We start from the raw sequence: 24,130 nt of genomic DNA, 5'->3' as shown, positions 1-24,130 counted from the left end.
TTGGGCAGGTTTGGAATTAACATATCTTCTGTGCATTTTAAGTAATTTTCTGCTTTTGTTTGATCCCTGTAATTGCCAATTTTTAAACTTGCTTGCTAAGTTATTAAGGCATTTGATATAAAACCCATTTCTCCTCAGGTATGCACCATGTCAGCTGCCTTTTGAAATGGGAACTTTTATCCTGTCACCAGAATCACTACACCATAATTTATTTAGTTATGAGAAGATAATATAGATCACTTGTCGAGGTTAGCCTATTATTGGTTCCAAAATTTTTTATGGCAGTCAGATACTTAATATGCTCAAACCCTATGTCATGTTGCTCAGTGAGAACCTTCCCCTTTTGGTTTTCTCCACCTAAAGCCCAATTCTTTTATTATTTTTCTCAAATTCATCTCTATTCCTGAATGACCAATGACATCTTTAAGTGCTAACATTATCTTTTTCCCCATCAGCAGCTGTTAATGAATTTTGTGAAATTCATTTATAGTTCATCTCACCACATATTTATCAGTAATCTAGCCCCACTGTAGACATTTCACAAAGTTTACATCTTATTGTAGTAGAGAGAGAAATTTCCGCCAGATTTTTGGCTTAATTTTCTAGTAACTGCTTTTTCTCTTTTCTCACTCTTTTGGATCGTGAAACCCCACACGCAGTTGCTGTCCTTTCTTCACATTTTTTAACATGAGTTAGGTGTGTATCTTCTTTTCAGACTTCAGAAATTAATTAATTACCTTCACCCTTCATGAACTCATACACACTATTTATTATTTTCCAGGTCTGCCATTTTAGTCTTATGTTTTTTACAGTAGAATTAAGTTCACTCATAATTATAAAACACTAAAAATACACAACTGATTATATAATGTAGTGCGCCACTCATCTGTAACTTTCCAGTTAGCCCACAGATTCGAACCGACCCTCAGATTCGAACAGACTCGAACCAATAGCCTCAAGCTCTTTTCATATTTTGTGCAGACATACAGCACATGATTGATATACATCGTCTGACACTAAACATTGGGGACACTGACCCAAGTCAGTCAAGCCAAATCGAGCCAGCCTCTAACAAAATGCACCATCCCAGTAAGAAACTGAGTCACATGCCACTTCAGGGAGATCCATGAGATGACTCCCAACACCCTGCATCTGAAAAGAGACCATGCGTATAATGCCCATCTGCAGTCTCATCCCACCTGTCCTGTCAAATACCAAAATTTCCTCCTCTTATTTCCCAAATACACTGCACAGTCAGTTCACCCGACTTCTTCGCAGTGTAACATAATTGACATTCTGATGCAAGAACATCAACTGGTTAACACACGCAATAACTAGAACTGCCTCACATGAAATAATCCCGTAGCCACCTGTCACAATAAGCAACAGGAGACACTGAGCCCTCAACAAAATATTGCAGTAGCTTTCATACCTCATTCTGTTTGCCCAAACAGGTGCTGTGTAAAGCATAATTGCCTTGCATAATACTTAAAATTTTATGTAAAATTTTCACTGTTTTAAAATTTAGACCCCAGTCGGGATGGACCACCCTACAAATGCCAAAGAAGGCATCACACGTCTTCTTTGTGACACGCAGAAAGTGCTCCTTGAATCTGAAATTCTCATCAAGGAGTACCTCCAAATACCACTGCATCGAGAAATATTGAATAAGATGGCTGGTCATTGAATCAAGGGCTCGCCACATAGCAGCCAAACAGTTCTTCAACAGCATCATGGTGGATTTCTTAGGGCTAAATATCACTTTGTGTTAATTGTTCCACACCTCTAGTACTCTACATGCTTGAGTTACAGGACCTAGTATGTTATACTTTATAATATGACATTAATGACAGTAAAATGTTATTCTAAGATATAACGTATAATTAATATACCTGATATAACTGTCTCACAGTTATTCATAGCCTATAAGTTGTATATAATAAAACATCAAAATATCATTAGTATTTCTATCCACTAACAGAATAACATATAGTGGAATTATTTCTCACTATTATAAGAAAGCAAGCTAGATAAATATACAGTATTACGCTGAGCACAGTAAAGTGAACATCATTTACAGCTAAGTGCTCTGCCCAGACCTCAATCCAGTTTCTATTAAGCTGCAATTTTTGAAAATAAATAAATAAAATCATCCTATTTTTAGGTTTCTTTGATTCATCCAAAGAGACAAATGCATAAAGAAGTGCGAATGATAGTTTTAAGCTACACAGTAAGGTTATAAGCTATATATAAAATTTTTATTTATTCTTTTCTGATTTGAAATTGCGGTCATCAAGAAGATAAATACTAAAGATAAATTTTTACCTTGACTCAAAAATTAGCAATCAGATTAATTTTGTTGTTACAGTCAGTGATTGATTAATTCAATAAATAATTTACAACTGTTTACAAATAAAAATCCATTTTTCATCTGAAAAAAGTACAACACTTACTAACTGGGTGTTGTAAATATGAATAAATCAATGTTGCCAGTTTAAACAAATTAACTTTTCTTTTGAACTTAAATTTCTATCATTTAATAAACATTTTGGTACAACAGTATATAAAAAGGTTAACTTTTTATATATTGATATGAATTAGTTTCACAGTTATTCAGAAACTCTTTCTTGTCTGTTAAGACTTAATTAAGCTATCCTTCAACAATGAAGAATTTATATTTCTATACACAAGTGGTCAGAGAAATGTATAAAATTTACTTTTTTGTTAATCATTATGAACTTTATAAACTAAATGATTGCATAGAATTATATTGCCATAAATTCTATTAATGCTTATTTTTAATACAGAACAGAACGTGTAAAGTGTTTATTATTATTATTAATAATGGATGAAAATACATGATTTGAAAAAACATAAAACATCTAATAATTACTAGATTAATATTACAATTTAATAATAAAAAAAAACCTTCTAAAAACAATACCTTTTCAAATGGGGTGTACTGATTAACAGAACTCCATTTAAGAGAAGTAATAGTATAATCTGCTGGAAGTTTAATTTCAACTTCATTGTTAATGTGATCTTGATTAATTTTACCATTGCTATCAACAGAAACTTCCCCAGCAGAAGCAGCAAGCTTATAAGTACCAAATGGTAAAAAGTTTTCTGGAGTAAGACGACAGTTAAGGAATTGTTCAGATACTTCAGAATCAAATTTCAAGTTAACTGGGTAAGGTGTTAAAGATCCAGTAGCTGATCCCTGTAAAAAAAAAAAAATATTCATTAATTATACTAATCAAACATAGTCATTTAGCGGATATTAAAAAACCAAAAATGTTTAAATTATATAATCTTATAATCGAAAATGTACAGATCTTCATTGAACTTTTAGCTGTGTTTTACCCATTGGGTTCTACATTCAAAATTTCTATTTGCAACAATACACTATTAAAACATTAATAATCTGATTAATATTATTCTAATATATTAATAATTTTTTACAAACAAAAATTAATAAAATGACAAGCAAAATTCAATAAAAATTATGATACCCAGTGAGCAAAACAGAAAGTAAGATTCCTTACCAGACAAAGAAAACAATCTAATAAAAAAAAAAATTAGTGAAAGCTATAATATTAAAAAAAAGTGTGTCCTTGTCTTCTAACATTCAATTTTTCTTTAAAAGAATCAGTAATTTTGCAAATAACATATTGCAGTTTAAATTTAACATTTAATTATACCACATTTTCATGACATTTTATTTTATGTGGGCTATTTTTTAAGTAAGGTCTGTTTTTTATATAAACAAAACTGGTAAAGATACTGTCAAAAACCTTTTTTTTATTATTTCATTCTTTACACTTTATGCTGTTTTTCTACATAGTTACCTTGTTTTTTTAAAAATTTATCATAGCATTTTACTAAATTATTTATGCCCACATCATAGAAATCAGCTGTCTGTGAAGACAACCAGTCTTCAACCATTGTTTTCACTTCTCAATCGATGTCAAACTGCTGACTGCCAAGAAAATCCTTTAGGTACTGGAACAGGTGGTAATCACTCAGCACCAGGTCCGGGCTGTACGGTGGGTTATCCATTTGCATCAAAAAGATGCGATTTACTCTAGAATTTGAGCAGCGCAACGACAAAACTCCAGATGATAGTAGGCCACATCACTTATTTTTTATAGCATGCCAAAGCTTTGTCAAGGTCTTGCAGTACGCAGCTGAGTTTATTGTTATCCCTTTGGACATAAATTCGACTACACACATTTCCCATAATCTTGCATGTTGACACTGTCTGTTTGGCTTTCACTTTAACAGTAGATATAGTGTGTCACCGTTCCATTGACTGCCGCTTTGAAGCTGGACTGATGTGAGAAACCCATGTCACATGTCCCCTGTGACAATGTGGTCCAAAAGTTCATTTCCTTCCTCACTGTATTGGGTTAAAAGTGGTAAAGCACTAGCACTCCCTTTTTGGTGTTTTTCAGAAAGCAGCCTGGAAACCCATCAAAAGCTCAGTTTTTTGAACTGAAAAATTTCAGAAAGATTCTGTGTAGCAATTTCAACTTCACAATATAAACCGTACACAGTGATGCTATGACTCCAAATGACGTCTGCATTTATGCAAGACATGCCGGGATCCAGAGCACATGCACATTTCAACAGCCATATAAAATTTAGCAAAAGCTAAAAAATACATATACTTTATGTACATTACACTATTATACTTTAAATACATTACATATACTTAAAAAATAGCCCTCGTATAAGGAACAAAAAACATTTAAGTATGATTTTTAAAAAGTAAGAAAAATTATTTATTAAATTCATAGCACTACTTATTTATTTCTGGATGTTGTGAACTGTAAAAAACCCAAAGATATTAAATTTTTCTTTTCTTTTTTTAAATAAAAGTAATAAGATAACAAATTTTTAACAATGTGTCATTTTCCCATAACAAACTGAGAATTTTGAAATTGATCAAAGTAAAACCTTTACAGATTAAATTAGAAAGAAGCACTCAGTAAAAGGTGGATAGGCAAATTCACGTAATAATTCGTTTTCTAATTAGTTTAATCTGCTAAAATATTTTATACATTTTGAACACACATTGGAAAAGGATAAAAATAAAAAAAAACTGAAATAAATTAAAACTTAATATTTTCTATGTTTTTTGCCATGTTTGAGGCACATTTAATTAATTATAATTAATTTAATGGAATTCAAAAAAATACTAAAAAGAAACATTCTTTTAAAATAGAACTATTTAATATAAACTACTATTAAAGAAAAGAAAAAATAGTAGCATGAAAATAACATTTATTTTGATTTGCTTAAAAAATTAAAAAGAGATTAAAACTTTTGAAATCCTCAATAAATAAATACTCTATTTAGATCAATACATAATATGAGATAGTTCAAGAATGGGTAGAATGCATTCCACATATAAAAAAGTAAATGCTGTAGTATTTGCCTAGAAGGTACAAGGAAAACTATGAAAAATCTTGATCAGAACTGAATCAGAAAATACAAAATTAATTAATTGATTAATAAGAAAGAGAAGTGAATTAAATTCATATTATTACACAGAAACATTTATTTATTATAATAGTCATGGTAAATATGTATAGACAGTAATTATATAAAAATCAGTACAGAATAAATGACAATGTTAAAGGCGATAAATGAAAAATATTTGTGTAAGTAAAATATTTCTGTATACACAGTATATTTGTACTAATATTACCGTGTAAGTAATTGAAAGAGAATTGAAAAAGAGAATTGAAAAGTAAGAGAAAGAGTAATTGAAAAAGATCCTCTTTCAATTTAAAGAGGATTCAAAAAACTCAGGTTATTTATAAATAATTAAAAATTTATTTTTTGTGAAAGTATACTGTAGTAAGTATTATGCTGTGTAATAAGAGCATAATTTGTTTTCTAATTTGATTTCTTTTATTGATGTAAATAATAAAAATATGAAAAAATATTCACAACAAAAAAAGATGTTGCTTCTACAACAAGATATAAAAGACACAGTGGAGATAATATTTTTACTATAATGTATTAAATGACAAAGATAATATTAAAAAAGAAAGAAAAAAATACATACATGTACGACAATGTTCCAGCGTTCACCAGTCAAAAGCTTTTTAAGTGCAGCTTGTACATTAGCATCTTTACCATCAGCATTATTGTAAACTATACTTGCTTGACCATCAAATGAATTTTTATTAAGATTAACATTCTTGGCATTTAAATTAAAACCAAGTTTATGTGCAAATATACCAGGAGCTGAGAAATCAGTGAACTGAAAATTAATTTCCCCATCATAATCATCAGTTTGTTGAGAGTATTTTCCATTGTAAGCACTAGCTAATTTCCTACCACTTGGTAAAGTAATTTCTGCTTCACTAACAAACGATTGTTCAGTCGGTTGAGATGAACGTGCTCCTTTGTAATTAATTTGTGTTTTATGTTCATTCTTATATATGATTGTATTCCTGAAACATAATATAAATGATTATTATTAATTCAGTAGCATTATTAAACTAATATCACTGTAAACAGTTAATGCAAAAGTTTTATTGATCTCACAGCTAGTGATTAGAATTACATTTAAAATTTCTTTCATTAGTGACTAAATATAATTAAAGTACAACAGATATTTCTTTTTTACAAGTATGAAAATGTTTTCAGCTACAAATGAAATTTTTTCGTAATTTCTAAAAATAATCATCTTATATACTTTAATGACTTCAAATTTTTTTTCTAAAATGGTGCATGATAGGAAATAATATCTATTCTTCAAAAATAACTTTTCCAATAAACAGTTTTTATTTCACAACAGAAAATTAAATTACTATAAAATAAAAATCCAGTAATTTATAAAAAAAAAGGACTAGCCAATAACAAACATTTACTGACTGACTTCTATATGTACTGGTTTGGTTGTTCATTGCTTGTTTTTTTAGCATTGTTTAGTACCAGTATGTTCTTACATTATACAAGTGTTGCCCATGTAATACATATACAGATTTGTTTACATCTGTGCACACTCTATTGCTATATGCTATGAGGTGTTAAGTAAAGATGTATCGATTGATATTTTTGTTTTATGTGTACATTGTACTGCATATTAAATTAAATGTTTTCTCATTTATATAACTCATGCAAAGAGTAATGATCATAGCCCATATACTAATGAAGGAAAAACCTATAAATATAAAAAATATTTGTATAAAAATATAAATATAAAAAATTCTAAAAGTGATAAGCCTTCATATACTATTTATTGTTAGTGTAAGAATATTAAGTAAAAGGTAACATAAGTATTTTAAACTTGAATTTTAATTCCTTGTCAAAATGATCTGACCAACTGCAACTTAAAATCTAATTTTTGTCTTTAATGGGAGATGTATTCTACATATTATTCAATTTCATTTATTCAATTACTCAATTTTAAAATATTGATCTATTATGAAAAACAACACTGTAAATAAAAACAAGTACACATGCCATAGACATGGATTTTCTTCTTATAGAATCACAAAAGTATTTATTATCACCTGTCCTGCTCATCAGAGACTAAAATAAAGAAATGGATCTGTGTACACATTCAAATGTGTGAGCACTTTTATTATGAATTTGGTCAAAGAGAATTTAGGAATGATAAACATTCAATATTAGTTCAAAAACTCAAGAAAAAAAACACTAAATTTATCTATAGTGTGTAAAATTACAAATTACAAAGAAATACACTATTACGTACTTAGTATCAATCTTTTCTTTTGAAAATTCAGAGTCTGTTTCAATTTTAACATGTTTCTTGGGGTCTTTCTGTGCATCCCAGAAGACTTCTGCAAAGCCCTTATAATGATCTCCACTATGTGTAAAATCAGTTTTACCTTCAATCTGAAATTTAAAAAAATAAAAATTAATAATTTATTAATATTTATTAATAATAAATTAATAATTTATTATAAAATTATTTATAATTTATTAAATTAAAATTTATTAATTTAATTGTTTTTCTAACAATTTTTCTATTTTTCTAACAATTTGTTCATAGATTTTTAATTAACTTGGTACTGATTAAAAAGATAAATAGATGTTATTCTTATACTGTTAATTTCTTATTTTTAATTGTGTTGTTTATCCTAACAAGATGTGAATGTGCAGTTGGCTTGTAACCCTTCCTGGACAAATTCTTTTTCCAGTTAATCAGACATTTGGCATAAATGTATTCAGAACACTTCATTTCAAATGCTGATTAATCTACATCAACTTTTTTTTCAATTTGATTATAATCTTTTTTTTCAAAATCTTGGAAGAATCACTATCAGAATAATCTAGAAGTCACCTAGAACTTGTTCATCTTTCATAGGATTGTCAAGAACTGTTATCAATAATTTTCCTACAGCAATTTTTAATTTATTTGTAAAAATAGTTACAAAATTTAAAAGTTTAAAAAAAAGGGGATAGTCACTGTTCTTCAGTATTTTTGTTATAGTAATAAAATATTCCACAACAGTATGAACTCAATCTTCAGATTAACAGAAGTTTTTCAAATATTTGTTAAAGACAATTCTGGCTGTTAACATATTCTTAGTTCTATAATAAATATTAATTTTAATATGAATGTTAAAATAAAATAGAAACAAATGAAAATGTTATATGAACATAATACTTTCAAATTTAGCTAAACAAATTTACTCTGAACTATACCATAAATGTAATTTAGGACATTATGTTAAAATGTATATTATAAACTTTGGATGTTTTAAAAAGCAAAGACTTTTGATAATATAGAGAATAGTCAATAAAAATATTCCTTATTTTATTTTTGATCTATCTGTATAAAATATTATGGTTTTAGGAAGTTGGAACAGTTTTTATACATATGCCACAAAAGAAAATGTTAGTCATACAATATTTGTTAATTCATGGTTCCTCTTATGTAAAAATATCCATATAATTTTTAAATCTAAAAAACTTATCATAAAATTTTCTGTATTTATTTGTTATATTCTCAATTTTTCAACAGATGCATTTTGAAGAGATTTTTATTCCAAAAAAAATTAATGATGATGAAATTAATAATGAATAGGATAATATAATTGATTGTTAAATTGAATAGTTCATATCTGAAATATGACAGCAAAGAAAAAATTTCTTATTCTCAAAATTTGTTTCTCAAAACTGCAAAGGAGTTGGAACAATTTTTATTTAAGTGTATTAAAAGGTGCTGCAAACAGTAAAATGAGGCAAAGATTTTAAAATTTGTAACTAGTGTATGTAATTTAGCAACAACTAAAGAATGAAAAATATTGATTTAAGAAAACAATTTTTTTAAAGAAATTAACACAAAAAAATCTAAACTTTGTAAATATTCTGTAAATAAAACAAATACATGATTCCTTGTAAAAGAATTACCTATTATAAAAATTAAATTTACAACAGTATCAATAAATTTCAGCTTAACTATTTCTAATTATATTTTGTAGAAAAGTTTTTTACGATTTACCCATTCCTATATAATTTGATATCCTTCATTTCCAGGTATGATAAATTATCGAGTGTCTACTATAAATACTTTTATAAATTTAGAAAAAATAACCAGTAGTTAACAAGTCAATTTAATAAATATAAAAAACAGTACAAATGTTGTAAATCTTAAAAAGAGACCTCTTGTATCATTAAAAGTAGTATTAATAAATAAAAAGCATTTAGAGAATTAGATTGTACAAAGGTTATATACAAATGTCATGACAATTACCTTTCTTTCCTGTTTTGGGAAGTTAAACACGAATGCACCAACACCTTTACCACTTTCTAAGGTAAATTGACCATTACTGTCAAAATTGTTTGGGAAAGATGCTTTAAAGTTACCAGCTGGTTTATCTTTATTAAACTCAACAAGAAAATCAACAAATTGCTTGCCACCAGCAGTTAAATCAAAATTAACTGAAAATTCATTTTTATTATTCTTTATTCCAGTATCCAACCTAAAAAAAAAATAATAATAAATAAATAAAATAAATTTAAAGAATCACACAATCCGAGTTAAACTTTTATACATTATAATTAACAAAGAAAGAAACTGTGACACAAAAAAAATAAAGCAACCTTAAAAATAATCCATTAGGTAAGCAATATAATAAAATAGCTGTATCAGAAACAAGAAAAAATTAATCTTAATATATTAATGCAATAAATTTGCACTTGTTAATTCAGGTACAGCGGAAACTCCTTGCATATACAGAAAAAAATCAGTAGTCTGTGGTTTATTGCAGTTCAAATTATGAAATAAGAAGTAGAAAATTCATAAGTTCCTTAAACGGTTAACTCATGAGTGAGTAAATTTATTTTGCAGCTAATTCATGGGAATTTTTTAAATGGGTATTTGAATAATGAAAATAAATAAAACGTGTAAAAAACATATATTACATTATTTAAAGGAAATTTAGCAACACTTAATTTCTGGAAATAGAATAAATTAGGTCTATACCTAATTTATGGCCAGGATCCATAAGAAACTAATGACTATGGTAATTACTTGTTTGATGACTACTGCTGCAGACAACACCAGTAGGTTTAAATGTGAGGATAATGAAATAACAATTTTGATAATAAATAACCAAGCCAACATTGACATTACCACCACTTAATTATACACTAATAATCATGATGAATCGTCATTCACAAATTTAGCCTATTTATGAATTTACAGTCAAACACAAGAAAAGTAATGATTGTTGTAGGGCTCAACTTTGACTTTTTTTTCAACCATACATAACTTTCTGAGAAGCTGTAAGGAATTTTTCATTACACAAAAATATTTTAACTAGCTATTTCAACATAAAAACCACAAAGTTCTTAAATATAAAAAACAATCTGTTCACACTTCAAATCATTTTTCATTTAATTTAATAAACCGTACAATTATTCCTCAGTCCATCCAAAACCAAATGTAAAAAGCTTTTGAAGCATATAATGAATTTCAGTTATTTTCAGTAGTTTATACGTGCATCATCAATTATGCAAGGGATAATTTTCCCTAATTTTATTTATGTAAACAAAAAATTCCATACGTATGTGTATGCCAGTATAAAGTCCATTACTCTCCATGTTAGGTCTTGGAACATACGATTCTAAAATATTGAACTACTGTAATAATGAATTACAACTAAACATAATAATGTGTTAAAATGCTTACTTCAGGTTCTTTGGATCTGTTGGAACTTTAATTTCAGCTTGAATATGATTATGGAAGTTATCCGGATGGAAATTGTGGGTAACAAGAGCATTCAGCTGATATTTACCACCAGGTTTAAGTTCAAAAGAATTTGTCAACTTTGATTTATTTTCACCAACTATTTCTCTCTTTCCATGAATTTCAATACCTTTATCAAACACTTGAGCCTGTAAAAATAAAAAAATTACAATTTAAGTAGTAATTTAAAGTGTATAAATAATTACAATTTAATCAGTTAAAAAATAAATAAAATAAAATAGAATACCATATGCACTGAAATTTATTTATTATAATCCACTACAGCAAAGGGCAACAAAGTTTTAAATGATGACTTCAGAATTGTCTTTAGAAATGATGTCTACAAATGTCTTGTATGTCAAGTACATTTTTTAGATTTATCTAAAAGCAAGATAAGAAATGAAAGGAATTTCCAAATTTGCTCAAAAACTCATGAACTCTCAGAACTCTAGTTTCAATTTTATAACTAACAGTTTTATGATCCCTTGAAATATTTCTTAATAAAATATTCAATATACCAGACTGTCAGATGGAAGATCCAAAATAATTTTTGTATATTACTTATGTAAAACTCTAGAAATACAAATATTATACAGTAATTAAAGAGAGATTCTATTTCTTGCACAAATGTTATATCCTTACTTATGTGATGTTCTCAGATTCCTTACCTACAGAAGGAAAATAATATGGCTTACATAATATGGTTACAGTTAAATTTGTTTATTTAATGACACACATATTTTAATGTTTATTTAAAATCTGGTATCTTAAAGGAAATATGGGTTTTACTGAAAAAGATAGATGACAGGTGTTGATAAATGAAAAACAGATTAACCGACACCTTAAATTACAAACAGAAGCAAAATGTTTGTTATCAATGATGGAATTATGCTTACAGAAGAATTTGGAGATATTGTTTAAAATTTTATACTCCACCCTCCAGAGCATAATGATAAGAACATGAATTTGATATAGTTCTGAAATCTCAAATAAGGTTTGAGAATAAAAATTATAAATAGATAGAAAAAAATATGAAAATTATTTCAAAATGGCATAATGTTAATATTTCAATTAGAAGAAAATCCTCATAGGTAAAAAGCATTTAACAAAAACAAATAACATCTTGATTAATATAACTAACAAAATGTTTATATAAAAAAATTTATTCATTTTATCTGTGAACAAAAATTAAAATTCCTTATGAAATAAAACTAATACAATTTTTTTCTTTCTAAGATGCGATACCTAAATTATGGATATATTCAAACAGAGACTATATCTTTTGGCCCCCAACACTATACACTTTTCTGAAGTTTTACAGTGCAACCTAAACACTACTAAAAGAAACATTATCAATAAAATTAAAAAAAAATTATCTTGAATAGTTTTTTTACAATACAAATTCCAATTGTAGAAATTATTACGCTGTATGTTCCTCATTAGATATTTGTTAAAACCTTTCTGTATATTACTCCAACAAAGAGTGTTGCAGCCATGCAAGTTATAGGAATAAAATAAACAAATCATAGGAGTGTGACTTATTAACTTATTAACTAATTACTTGTGACTTGTGACTTATTAACTAATTATAAAAAATGTTTATAATCTTGGAAAAATGTCTAATTACGGATCTGTTGGAAAAAATATCAGATTATCCTTAATTTATTCCTTAGTTTTTAATAATATAACAATATGGAAAAAATCTTTACCTTAAATACTACTAGATAATCTCCTGGTACTTTAATATTTACATTTCCTGTAAAAGAGCTAGATAAATGGTATTTTTCATAACCACCTTCTAATTCATATTCTAAACTTTTAGGTGATGCTTCTGCATTAAAGGTTCCTTTAAGAGAAATGAGTGGGTAGCTTACTGAAAAGTAAAAAAGTAAATAAAATTTATAATAAATATAGAAATACAAATATTCATTTATTTTTACAATATTCTTAACTGTTCACTCAGATTAATTACTTTCACTCTTTATTTTTCATTTCTTAATTTTTTTTCATATTCAAATGCTAGCTACTCTTAATCATTTTTTATTCATTAATCAATTTTATCTATACATTCTAATTCAACTACTTACATATTTCCTACACTTATATTCCGACATTATACCATTCATCAACAGACAGACATTCATCCAGAGAAAAATTATCACCAAAGAAAAAAAATCACCAAGTAGCTATAATACTTGTTAGTAATAATAATTTTTCACTAGAAAGAATTACAGTGGGCAACAGATTTATTTTAATAGTATATATTTCATTATAGCTGCCCCTATGGAGTTGGGCCTCCAGAAAATCCCAATCTCATCATATCGATTATTTTAAATTTATTTTTATTTATTTTTTTTTTTTTTAAGATGATTAATTCACCATACAAACTTTTAAAGCTTGTGCATGGGAATATGAACTGTAAATTTTAAATGTATGAAAAATGTCATGCCTGACTGGGATTCAAATCCAGGACGTTCGGATGAGAGGCCAAGATGTTACCACGTTGCCACAGAGACCAGGCTGATCAAATACATCTTCCTCAATCATACCTTAGGTCATATTAATTCCAAAGTTTCCTCAATAAAGAAAGTTGACAATGCAGTAGCAAAACCTTTTCATCACGTTTTATACATACTTCTATGTTACATGATGAAAATGTTAAACCCAGATTTTAATTGACTTTTTTTAAGGGAGGTGGGTAGGAGAAATTAAATTATTTTTCAATACTGCTAATTCTTCAAAAGTTCCTTGGGGAAGTTTCCACCAAAATGCACCTAAGTCAAGGTATGGGTAAAAGGGAAGTATCCACTTCACATCTGATTTTCATAACAATTTAATAAATCAGTACTGTATATAGAGTGCATGAGTCATCATGATAATAAAAAATTTTATGGATATATTCATAATTACCATATGAACATACAGATTGTGGCCTAGTTTTTTTTTTCATTTTCTGACTGAAAAGAGTTCAAAACTCTGAGAAATGCAAAAACTGCACTCCTAGATTTTGATCTGTCATACTTTTTGTTCTAGATCTACACATATTTTTTGTTCTAGTACTACACCTATAAAGTCCAGTTACAAATATTATTCTATACTTTACTAGCAGCTACATTGAAAAAATAAATTAAAAGAAAGTGCAATTCAATTTATTCATGTTCACCTCGCACAGTGTTTTTCAATGAATGACTAATATCTTTATTTTTAATAAATCTATCTCTAAAAATTATTCAGCTTGCAACTGAATTTTTGATACTCTTTGAAGGGTGATAGGAGGTACCTACTTTAAATCCAAAATGGCAACTTCCAACTTAGCTTCATTCATTACACACAATTTAAAGATTTTTTAGTGGTTCAAGACACTTATTTTTACATCAACAGTCAAACAGTAGCAGTAGTCAGTGGCGAGCTTTCCATTATCACAACCAAGAAGTCTTTTTTAACTTTTCTTTTTTTCTTTCATATATACAAATGGAGGTAATTTTTTTATTTTGAAGCAGCCTACTAGAAACCAACCAATATCATTTCATTTTTGTTTTTTTTCTTTCCATATTTCCTTCATTTTTTTTGGAGAGCACAATTTTCCTTCTTTTTTCCATTTTATTACACAAATAAAGAATTCTCCAAATGGAAAATTCTATGAGAATATTACGATAATTCTGCAGCAGGAATGATACGTGCAAAAAAATAGGATTTTAGGATCAAAAGAAGAGTCTCAATTATTTTTAAAAAGATCAACAATTATTTTTAATTTTTGTCTGAAATGTTCAATTATAATTTACTAAGCATTAAAAATATTCAAAAAGTACAAGTAAACGATTTTTTTATATTTAACTATAACATCTAATATAACTAGAAAACATAAACAAAATTTAATAAGTGAAAATTAATACTCACAAGAATTCTTAGTATTGAACTCGAATGACTTAGGATTATCATAATGGTATGATACATACTGGTTGATGGTAAATGTATGATCTGTACTCTTAGAATCAGGTCCATGAACAAGACTAAATACATTACCAAGCTGTAAAGAATTAAAAGAAAATATAATAATTTACCAATCTCAAGAAACGATTTTTTTTTTCAACAATCATTTGAACTTTTTCTTTCTTATCTATCAAAACCCTATTTCTTGTATATTTTACATCCTCAGTAGTTTTTTTGTGTGGTACCTATATTTTCCTTCAAATTGCTTATTTCTTTAAATAACCAAAATAACCAATTCTAGAAGCATAATACTCACGGCCTTATTGACTATACGTTTATAAGATTCTTGCATTGTTTTTTTTTTTTATTTACATTCAATATTCTTCATTTTACACTTTATCAAACAAATTAGTTTTCAAGCATTTTCTAAAAACCTCTATTCTTTGATTGATAATTTTACTGACCCTATTGGCTATTTGGCGATATAAAATAAAAAAATTCATTTTCACATCTAAAATATATATATATATTTTTTTTTTAAAGAATTATTTCCCAATCTCTTATGATTGTTATTTGTTGATTCTTTTTTGAATGAAATCTCTCCAAGTTAGTCCAAATCTACTTTAAAATAGTCAGTTACTTTTGATGAAAAAGAATACTAATAAAATTAAATTAAAAAGGTGTGACCAATTATCAGTTCAATGCAATATAAAAAAACTTTGTTTTTAATTTTCATTCTAACAATACACATTTATTTCAAAAGTTTATCAAGAGCACATGAGTTATCTTGCACGAAATTTATACATGAATAGTAAACAAGTATAAACAATAGCTATAAAAATACAGTAAAAATTCAAAAACTTTACATTTATGTCAAGAGATAACATGTAAGGTAAAAATCATTTACAAATTAAACTCACATACATACATTCTTATATATTTTTCAAGACATAAGCCCCAGAATCACAAGATTCCATGTAGGGATGACTTGTTATTTGTAAAATTTCAGATTTAAAACATAATGTTTATATTTTTCAGTGACAAAAAGTCAGCATTCACTGTTTTTTTTTGTTTGTTTTCATCGTACTGTAGAGAGAAATCTGAATCAAAGTAGATGGAAAGAACATCAGTACAGACGAATAAAAGAATGTTATATAGGCAGAGGGGCAGTAAACTTGTATGGCAAGATAAAAAACAGTTAAAAAAAATGAATGACAGTAGTCCAGTATAGGCATTTTATGCTTTACTATCTTGTTAATAAGAAATTGCAAAGATTTTCTAATGAAATCAATAAATGTTAGTGACAAACTAGTAGTCTATTTTCAATATCTATTTGTATAAAAATTAATTAATTTGTGCAATTTTACTACATCATAATAGCTTATCAAGCTGATAAAAATGCAGGTATTTAAAATATGCAGGTATCTTCTAATCACTTTATTTTATGAAACTGCAGTGTACTATCTTCCAAGGAAAATGAATGAAGAAAAAGTGAAAGATAGAGGAAGGGGACTGACTACCAATAGAAGAAATACCTCTGATCTGGATAAATCAGGGTAGGTAATCATCTTGTTCTGGATTAATGAAGCATTCATAGAAATCTAAAATGTATTCATATAGTATCTAATAAATAAAAATACTTACAGATTTCTGATCCCTGCTGTAATCCCAATTAACAACAAAGTTGAAATCTGGTACTTCACTAAAAGCAGATTCAATATAAACTTTAAGTTTCTTGTGTGTATCAGTAAACTCTTTATTCAATTTAGATTTAAGAGAAACGGAATTTTTATCATAAGCTACAGTAAGATCAGTTTCTAATAAATCTGTATCGTGTGCAATAGTTCCATCAATTTTATATTCTTTGTTAGGTATGTTTATTGTAACACTTTCTAAAGTATATTTACGGTGAACTGAATTTGGTTGCTTGTCAAGTTTAATAAGTCCTGCAAAAGAAAAATTACAGTTATAATATATTAATTAGATTAAATTTAAGAAAGTGTGAGCCTAGCTCTAAGAATTTTGATCCGAAAATCTTTTATAAAATTTGTAATACTGATTATCTAATTCACTTCTGCATCCTTAAAAAATGTAAAGTCAAATTTAGAACCCAAACTAGGAATAAGAACCTCAAAAAATTTAATGTTAAAGATTACAGTATTCCTAGAGTAAATGTCTACTACATCACGGGATTGTTGGTATTAGTTCGTAGTTACACAATAATTATCTAAGTTAATAAAAAAAAAATTATAATATTAGTTTTTTTTTGTGAAGAACAAGTGTATTTTTAATGTTCTGCTGGATTATTGTTGCTCAATACCATAACAAAGCATACCCATTCATCCAGATAAATTAATACTATAAATAATTTTGTTTATTAATGTTTCGGCTAGATTGTTTGTCTTTAGTCAAATGGATAGAACCTCACTTCAACATTTAATTCAACTTTCGTTCATGTCTGTTAATTCTTCCTTTCCTCCTTCTGTTACTTTATTTGACGTACAGTTAAAAAAATAACAATATTAAGTCCTGTTTATTTGCTATCACTTTATGACTGCTTATGAAATATAGCCTTATCTGAATGCTCAACTGTTTTTAAACTTATTGCTTTTGTTTATTTATGTTTTTATCAGGTATAAAATGATACATATATTTTTGTGGTTTTTTTTTAGTGTAAAAATAGTTTTATTGTTTTCAGTGTGACAAACAAATGCTTTAAATCATATTAATTTAATCTTAACATATTTATAAGCAGGAAATAGGAGTAATTTTTGTATGTTTATTTGTTTTTTTCCATGCTGAATGGTTTTTCAACAATTTTCTTGTTTTCTTTTTAATATTTGCTCTTTTAGCATGATTTTGGAATTGAAACATAATTTTTAAAGTGGCAACATTTAAAAAAAAAATTAATATTTCAATAAACATTCAGTACAGCTGCAGATTCAACAGTCAATTTGAATATAATTTTAGAGGAAATTTCTCATAAAGATTTTTTTTAAACTACTTAATATTGAGAAAAACAAAATCTAGAGATTCATTCAGATTGTTATAAGAATATATTTTATTTTAAAAATAGTGAACCAAAATTTTCTTCTAATGATGTAATCAGTTTAGAACTGAATGGAAAATGAATGACCTGTGAAAAGAGTTAATCTCAACTTTTACATTTGTAGATAAAAGTATAAATAATAAAGAAATTCAATATAATTTAACAATATAAAGTTTTATTTATCAAATAATTTAATGAGAATATATATTGTATTGAATAACAATAATCAAAACATGGGTATGTTTTGCAGTACAAAATTATAAATTAAATTTTAAAAACAACAGTCCTTTTAATTAGCTCTTGCTTAACCAAATCTCCAAGTTACCAAATCTCCTACTCTTTACAGTTCATGTTGATTACGAACAGTAAATTAACAATAGTGTTTATTAATCTGTTAAATTATTTATGTTTAAAAGCTTAACTGTGTAGGTGCATAGCTATAAGTGTACAAGATGGAAATTCAACTTAAAATATCACAAAGTTCTGGAAAAAATTGCAACAGAGCTGAAGTGATAAATCCTAGTAGTGAAGTAATAAGGAATAGTAATAAATTATTTGCTAAATAATTTAAGGTAACTACAATTTTAATCAAGAATATGACTAAAACCAATGTTAACTAAGTTATTGATATTTAAAATATTATAACAGCAATCTAATGGAATGCACTGTGGCATTCTAAAACTTAGAAATAATAAAGATAACACTAAAGAAAAGGTGTTTCTGTGGCAAAAAAAGATCAAATTACACAGAAATATATAGAAATTAGTAAAATAAATCTCATTCTATTTATTTTAATTGTTTAAGGTTAAAACATAATTAACTGTAAGTAATATTCAAATTATAACTCTTGTAGAGCAAAGATCTCGAAACTTGATTAACTGTAAGGAAAATGTGTTATTTTATAAAATACAATTAGATCTATCTTAAACCAGTCATCAGTTTAAGAGATAACATAAAGCTACTAACTGTTTACATTTATTCACATTAAGATAGCACTTTAATCTTTTTCCACCTGATTACGTCAGTTGGTCTGAATCAAGTCAGTTGTAAAAAATATGTGTCTAATACGGCCAAGTGAATGTTAGAAATGTAGCTATATTTTTTATGCATTGTATGAACATTTTAACCAGATAAACAAGACACCCTATATCAGATTGGTTTTATTTGAGTAAGAAGAGTAGAATAAAATAATTTTCAAAAATTTAGAAAATGTTAAATTTTATAATAATTTCATTGAAAATAAAAAAAATAGCAGAAAGTAGCAGATTTTATAATAAAAAAACTGTATAGTGTAATTTTTAATAGTTAATTGTAAAGGTAAGGCAAATTAACAGAAATCTATGCACATAAACTGGTTAATTCCAGTCAGCAAATAAAATAAGAAAAAATTATATAATTAAAAAATTTTGGAAATGATTTCAATTTTAAGATTTTTAATTACTTTAGCTCAAAATCAGGTTCTGATGATACTTTTCTTCTACTCCCACTACTATTTTTTTAGTTTACATAGCAAATAAAATTGTATTCTATTTCTCAAAGCTGTCTTTCTTTGTCAAAAAAAAATGTAAATGCCAATCTTCTAGTTATTTTTTAAATCACAAATTAGTGATGATTTCATCAACTTCATTTATTAGTACAAAATTCTAATAAAGACTATTTTACAGAGAATTACATAATCACACTTAAAGTAAATCAATTTCTTACCAGAAACTGCAACAGCTTTTTGACTTTTTCCACCTTTAAAGTTTCCTTTAACACCAATAAGACCTGTTTCTTTTCCTTTAAATTCAGGGAATTTATATTCAAGAAGAGGTTTAAGTGTTTGATGATTAGAATCACCAGATCTGTAAAAACCAGCCTTAACATAATATTCATTAGCATCATCAAGTAATTTGGCAACAATTGTATGTTCCAGATCTGTTTCAGTGATATGTCCTATGGAAAAAAATAAAACAGTTATAATACAGCAATAATGAAATTAATAATAAATAAATTGTACTTAATTGTCCTTTTATTTTGTTATTAGTACTTATTCTGTAAAAACAGTGTATTTGCAAACAGAAATCTATGTTACCCAGAATTATGGTAACATTTTTTACCAGTTGAGGATGAAAAAATTTATATCTTAATAACTGATTTTTTTTCCGAAAACATTTTTTTAAAAATGCTACAATGCAAATAAAAGAGATTGATACCTTTTATAATTACATTGAAACAGATGTAAGAAAAACCTGCATACATCATAGGGTGTGAGAAATTAAAAACACAATATGGCCAACATTTTTAATAACAGGAGGTTCAATACATAAAATACAAGTTCAATTCATATAAAGAGACTTCAAAGCTTGTTCTTCCATGATAACTGAAGTTCACTATATGATTTCTTTTTAGTTCGTTATCAGTAAACATTTATTCACCAAAAATCCCTTTTTGATGTATCCACTTTTATAATATATAACTTTATTAAACACTTTATTACGAATATCATTAATTTTTATTTAATATTATTCAAATCAGTGAATCAATTTAAGTAATAAAATACAACAAAGATTTTCTTATGTTCATCATTCTTTTTTTTTTTATTTTTCAATGAAAAATATATTTTCAGAAGTTACATTAAAACTTTAGAAATTATGAATGTTGCGAACTAAAGATTAAGTGTTAAATTAAAAAAGGCATATTACTTTGTCAAATTCTTCCAGAACTCATGTATTTATTTATTTGAATAGTAGTACTAACAACTTTATAAGATGTAAGTAATTTCTTCTATTATCGTACACATTGTATATATGTAATAAAATGGGTTATATTTTGGAAGTTAGTGCAATCAAAATGAATAAAATGAGTGTCATTACTGTAAAATATAAGTAAGCTGTCTAATATATTATTTTTTTAGATTATGTAATTATAAAAATAATTACGGTAAAAATAAATAAAAGTTTCACTTGCCTAATTATTTTTCTAAAGCAAATTCTATGGATTTCCAGAAGATCAGGACTTTTCACAAGTATTAAATGATAACTTAGTAATTTTACTAATTGCGTAATTAGTAATTAATTTTAATAATTACTAATTATGTATTAGTAATTAATTTAATGATACTAACAATTATGCATAATAATTATATATTAGTAATTTTACAAATTACATAAAAATCAAAATTAACTTTAATTACCAAATTTTTAGTTAATAATTAGCTTACTAACAAAATTCATATAAAATTAAATTAAAAAATCAACATACCATCAAAGGAGATGACTTTCCAAGGTGTTGTAAGAGAAGCAGTAAGATGTTTTGGCTGTGATCCAGCATTAATCACGAATAATAATTTACGGTTTGTCTTTGAATTTGGAGTATCTAAAAGTATTTCGAAAGTACGTTGATTTGGTTCTGAAAATGAAATAGCATATGAAATTTAATTATGCTGGAGTATCTAAAAGTATTTCGAAAGAACGTTGATTTGGTTCTGAAAATGAAATAGCATATGAAATTTAATTATGCTCAGACAAAAACATTATTATTACAAACCAATCCCTCTGTCAGTAAAAATGCCTATCTAGCAATTATTAGTGCACAAATTTTTTTTTTATAAAATTTATACAACTAATAAAATAATAACGTTATTGTTTACATTTTTAAATGAAAAGCAATTATTCATTCAATCATAATTTTTTTCCCAGAATAATGTATTTTGAACAAAGCTTTGTATAAAAATTGATTTTGCCAATCTTACCAAATAGATTAAAGAGATATACCTCTGTATGGCAAACCCCTAAATAAAATATATTATCTTATCAAACCAAAGGGATTGATATATATATATATATATATATATATAGAAAACAGTGACTAAAAACAGGTTTCAAAACATGAGATTGCATGAAAAATGTATAAAGCAATACTGATCTTCAAACTTTACAGGTTATTTTTATAAATTATAAAACATATATATATATATATATATATATATATATATATATATATACATGATTGCAGTAGATAATTAGTTTGTTAATTAGGTAGTTAGTTAGTTAGGTAGGTAGTTAGTTAGATGTTAATAGTTAGTTAGTCTGTTAGTTAGTTAGTTAGGCTTGTTAATAGTTCTTGCTTTTAAAAAATTATAAAAATATGCATATTTACAAATTTTTTTCAGAGTTTAAAAAGGTTGTACATAAAAATAGGTGTGAATAATCTAGCCATACATCATATGGATCAAGAAAAACAGAAAAATTTTAGTACTGATGAAATTAAATAACAAATCACCAGTTGATAGGTGGCGGACTTAAAACAATACTGATTTTTATGTACTTAATATTGCAATGGGCTTTTAAAGTGATTAATTTTGGATTCCAGTTTATAACTTAATTTTATAAAGAACGCAATTTAATTTTATGATTTGATGGAATATAAGGTGGGAAAAAAAGGCATAGTTCAAAAGTATGGGCCGATTAGTAACAAAATGAGAACAGCTGAAAAATTTAATAATTGTTTCAAATACTTACATATTTACTTTATTTTTCTATAAAATCACCATTTCATTCCAAATATTTTTGATATCATGAAACAAGCTTCTTCAAACCCACTGCATAAAATCCTGCTGCCTGGGATTGTAGCCACTTTTGCAAAGAGATTTTCAACTCTTCACTTTCTTCAAATCGTTGAGAACATAAGCCAATTTTTGAAGTGTAGAAAAAGATAGTAGTCACTGAGCGTGAGATCAGGACTATAAAGAGATAAGGGGAATTCACCATTTGAATTCTTGAATTATTTCTGTTGTACATGCAGCTGTACGTGGACATGTGTTATTGTGAAGAACAATTCCTGATCAGCATTCCCTGTCGTCAGTTTTGAATGGCACAACACAGTTCAGAAAGTGTTTCACAATAGACTTGTGACGTGATGGATGTTCCAGGTTCCATGAAATCAAACAAATTCACACCCTTTTGGTCTCAGTATACAGTTGCCATGATTTTCCTTTGAGATTGAGCTTGTTTACATTTTTTTCAATTTATGTGAACCAGAATGATGCCTCTGCATGGATTGTTGTTTCATCTCAGCATTGACATATGAAATCCACATTTCATTACCAGTGACGATATGGGAAAAAAATTTGTTTCCCTCATGGTAAAAGTGGTCAAGAGAAGCATGTGCAAATGTCTTTCTGTGATCTTTGTAAGCACTTGTAAACATTTTCAGCACCCGTTGTGCACACATTTACAATGGCCTAGAGTGTCAATCACAATTCTCAACAAAGTTGAAACTCTAGAAATTCTAGAGAAAGGTTGCTATCGACTATTTTCTCTCACTTTTGCACTCATACATTCAACGAGTTTGTCAGTTCGGACACTAGACCTGCCAGCTCTCTGTTTGTCATGAGTATTTAAATGGCCTTCCTTAAACTAACAACACCATTTCTTCACTCACTGTGAGAAGTTTATATATTTCACATTACTGATAGTGAATTTCAGCAACGTTATTTCCTCTTACGTTTGGAAATCTAATTACTGATCAAACTTTATAACTGGCGGGTTTGTTATTACCACACTCGTTTTAACAACCATCTTGCAAAAGCAAACAACAATGAATGGCAATGTGACAGTTACATTCCCAACAAACCAATTAAAGCTACTGGGTACGCATAAACCAATCAGTGTTGCCAGTCACTACTTATAACTCATCATTCCTTACTTTTGAACCACGCCTGGTATATAATTTCAGCTCCTCAGTTCAGTTCTTTAGCTTGTATGAGCTGAAAAGTTTCACTCACTTCTAAAATTATAATGCCTCAAATCCTACATTATCAAAAGAGATTCTTGGTTTGGTCAATTAGAAAATCCTTTTACCAATTTTTTTTTTGTTAGGTGACGGCTTCTGATTGCCTCAAAATTTGTTTTTTCTTTAAAAAAAAAATT

The 24,130-nt window shown here is 27.1% G+C and overlaps 1 protein-coding gene across 1 annotated transcript in view; it reads right to left on the bottom strand.

The window, feature by feature from the left end:
• apolpp (retinoid- and fatty-acid binding glycoprotein apolipophorin) overlaps positions 1-24,130 on the bottom strand; it is a 149,676-nt gene that overhangs the window by 62,672 nt on the left and 62,874 nt on the right. Inside the window, exons 18-27 of the mRNA XM_075373975.1 lie at positions 21,462-21,608; positions 19,923-20,153; positions 16,814-17,115; positions 15,137-15,266; positions 12,949-13,112; positions 11,183-11,388; positions 9,743-9,971; positions 7,736-7,878; positions 6,077-6,467; positions 2,945-3,220 (exon numbers count right to left, since the gene is read on the bottom strand). Of these exons, the coding sequence (XP_075230090.1) occupies positions 2,945-3,220; positions 6,077-6,467; positions 7,736-7,878; positions 9,743-9,971; positions 11,183-11,388; positions 12,949-13,112; positions 15,137-15,266; positions 16,814-17,115; positions 19,923-20,153; positions 21,462-21,608 (2,219 nt within the window). The remainder of the gene's footprint in view (positions 1-2,944; positions 3,221-6,076; positions 6,468-7,735; positions 7,879-9,742; positions 9,972-11,182; positions 11,389-12,948; positions 13,113-15,136; positions 15,267-16,813; positions 17,116-19,922; positions 20,154-21,461; positions 21,609-24,130) is intronic.

The sequence above is a fragment of the Lycorma delicatula genome, chromosome 8 (assembly GCF_047948215.1).
Source record: "Lycorma delicatula isolate Av1 chromosome 8, ASM4794821v1, whole genome shotgun sequence".
In the NCBI taxonomy this organism is placed as follows: domain Eukaryota; kingdom Metazoa; phylum Arthropoda; class Insecta; order Hemiptera; family Fulgoridae; genus Lycorma; species Lycorma delicatula.
The sequence above is the reverse complement of the archived record's forward strand: the minus strand, read 5'-3'. Positions and strand labels throughout refer to the sequence as shown.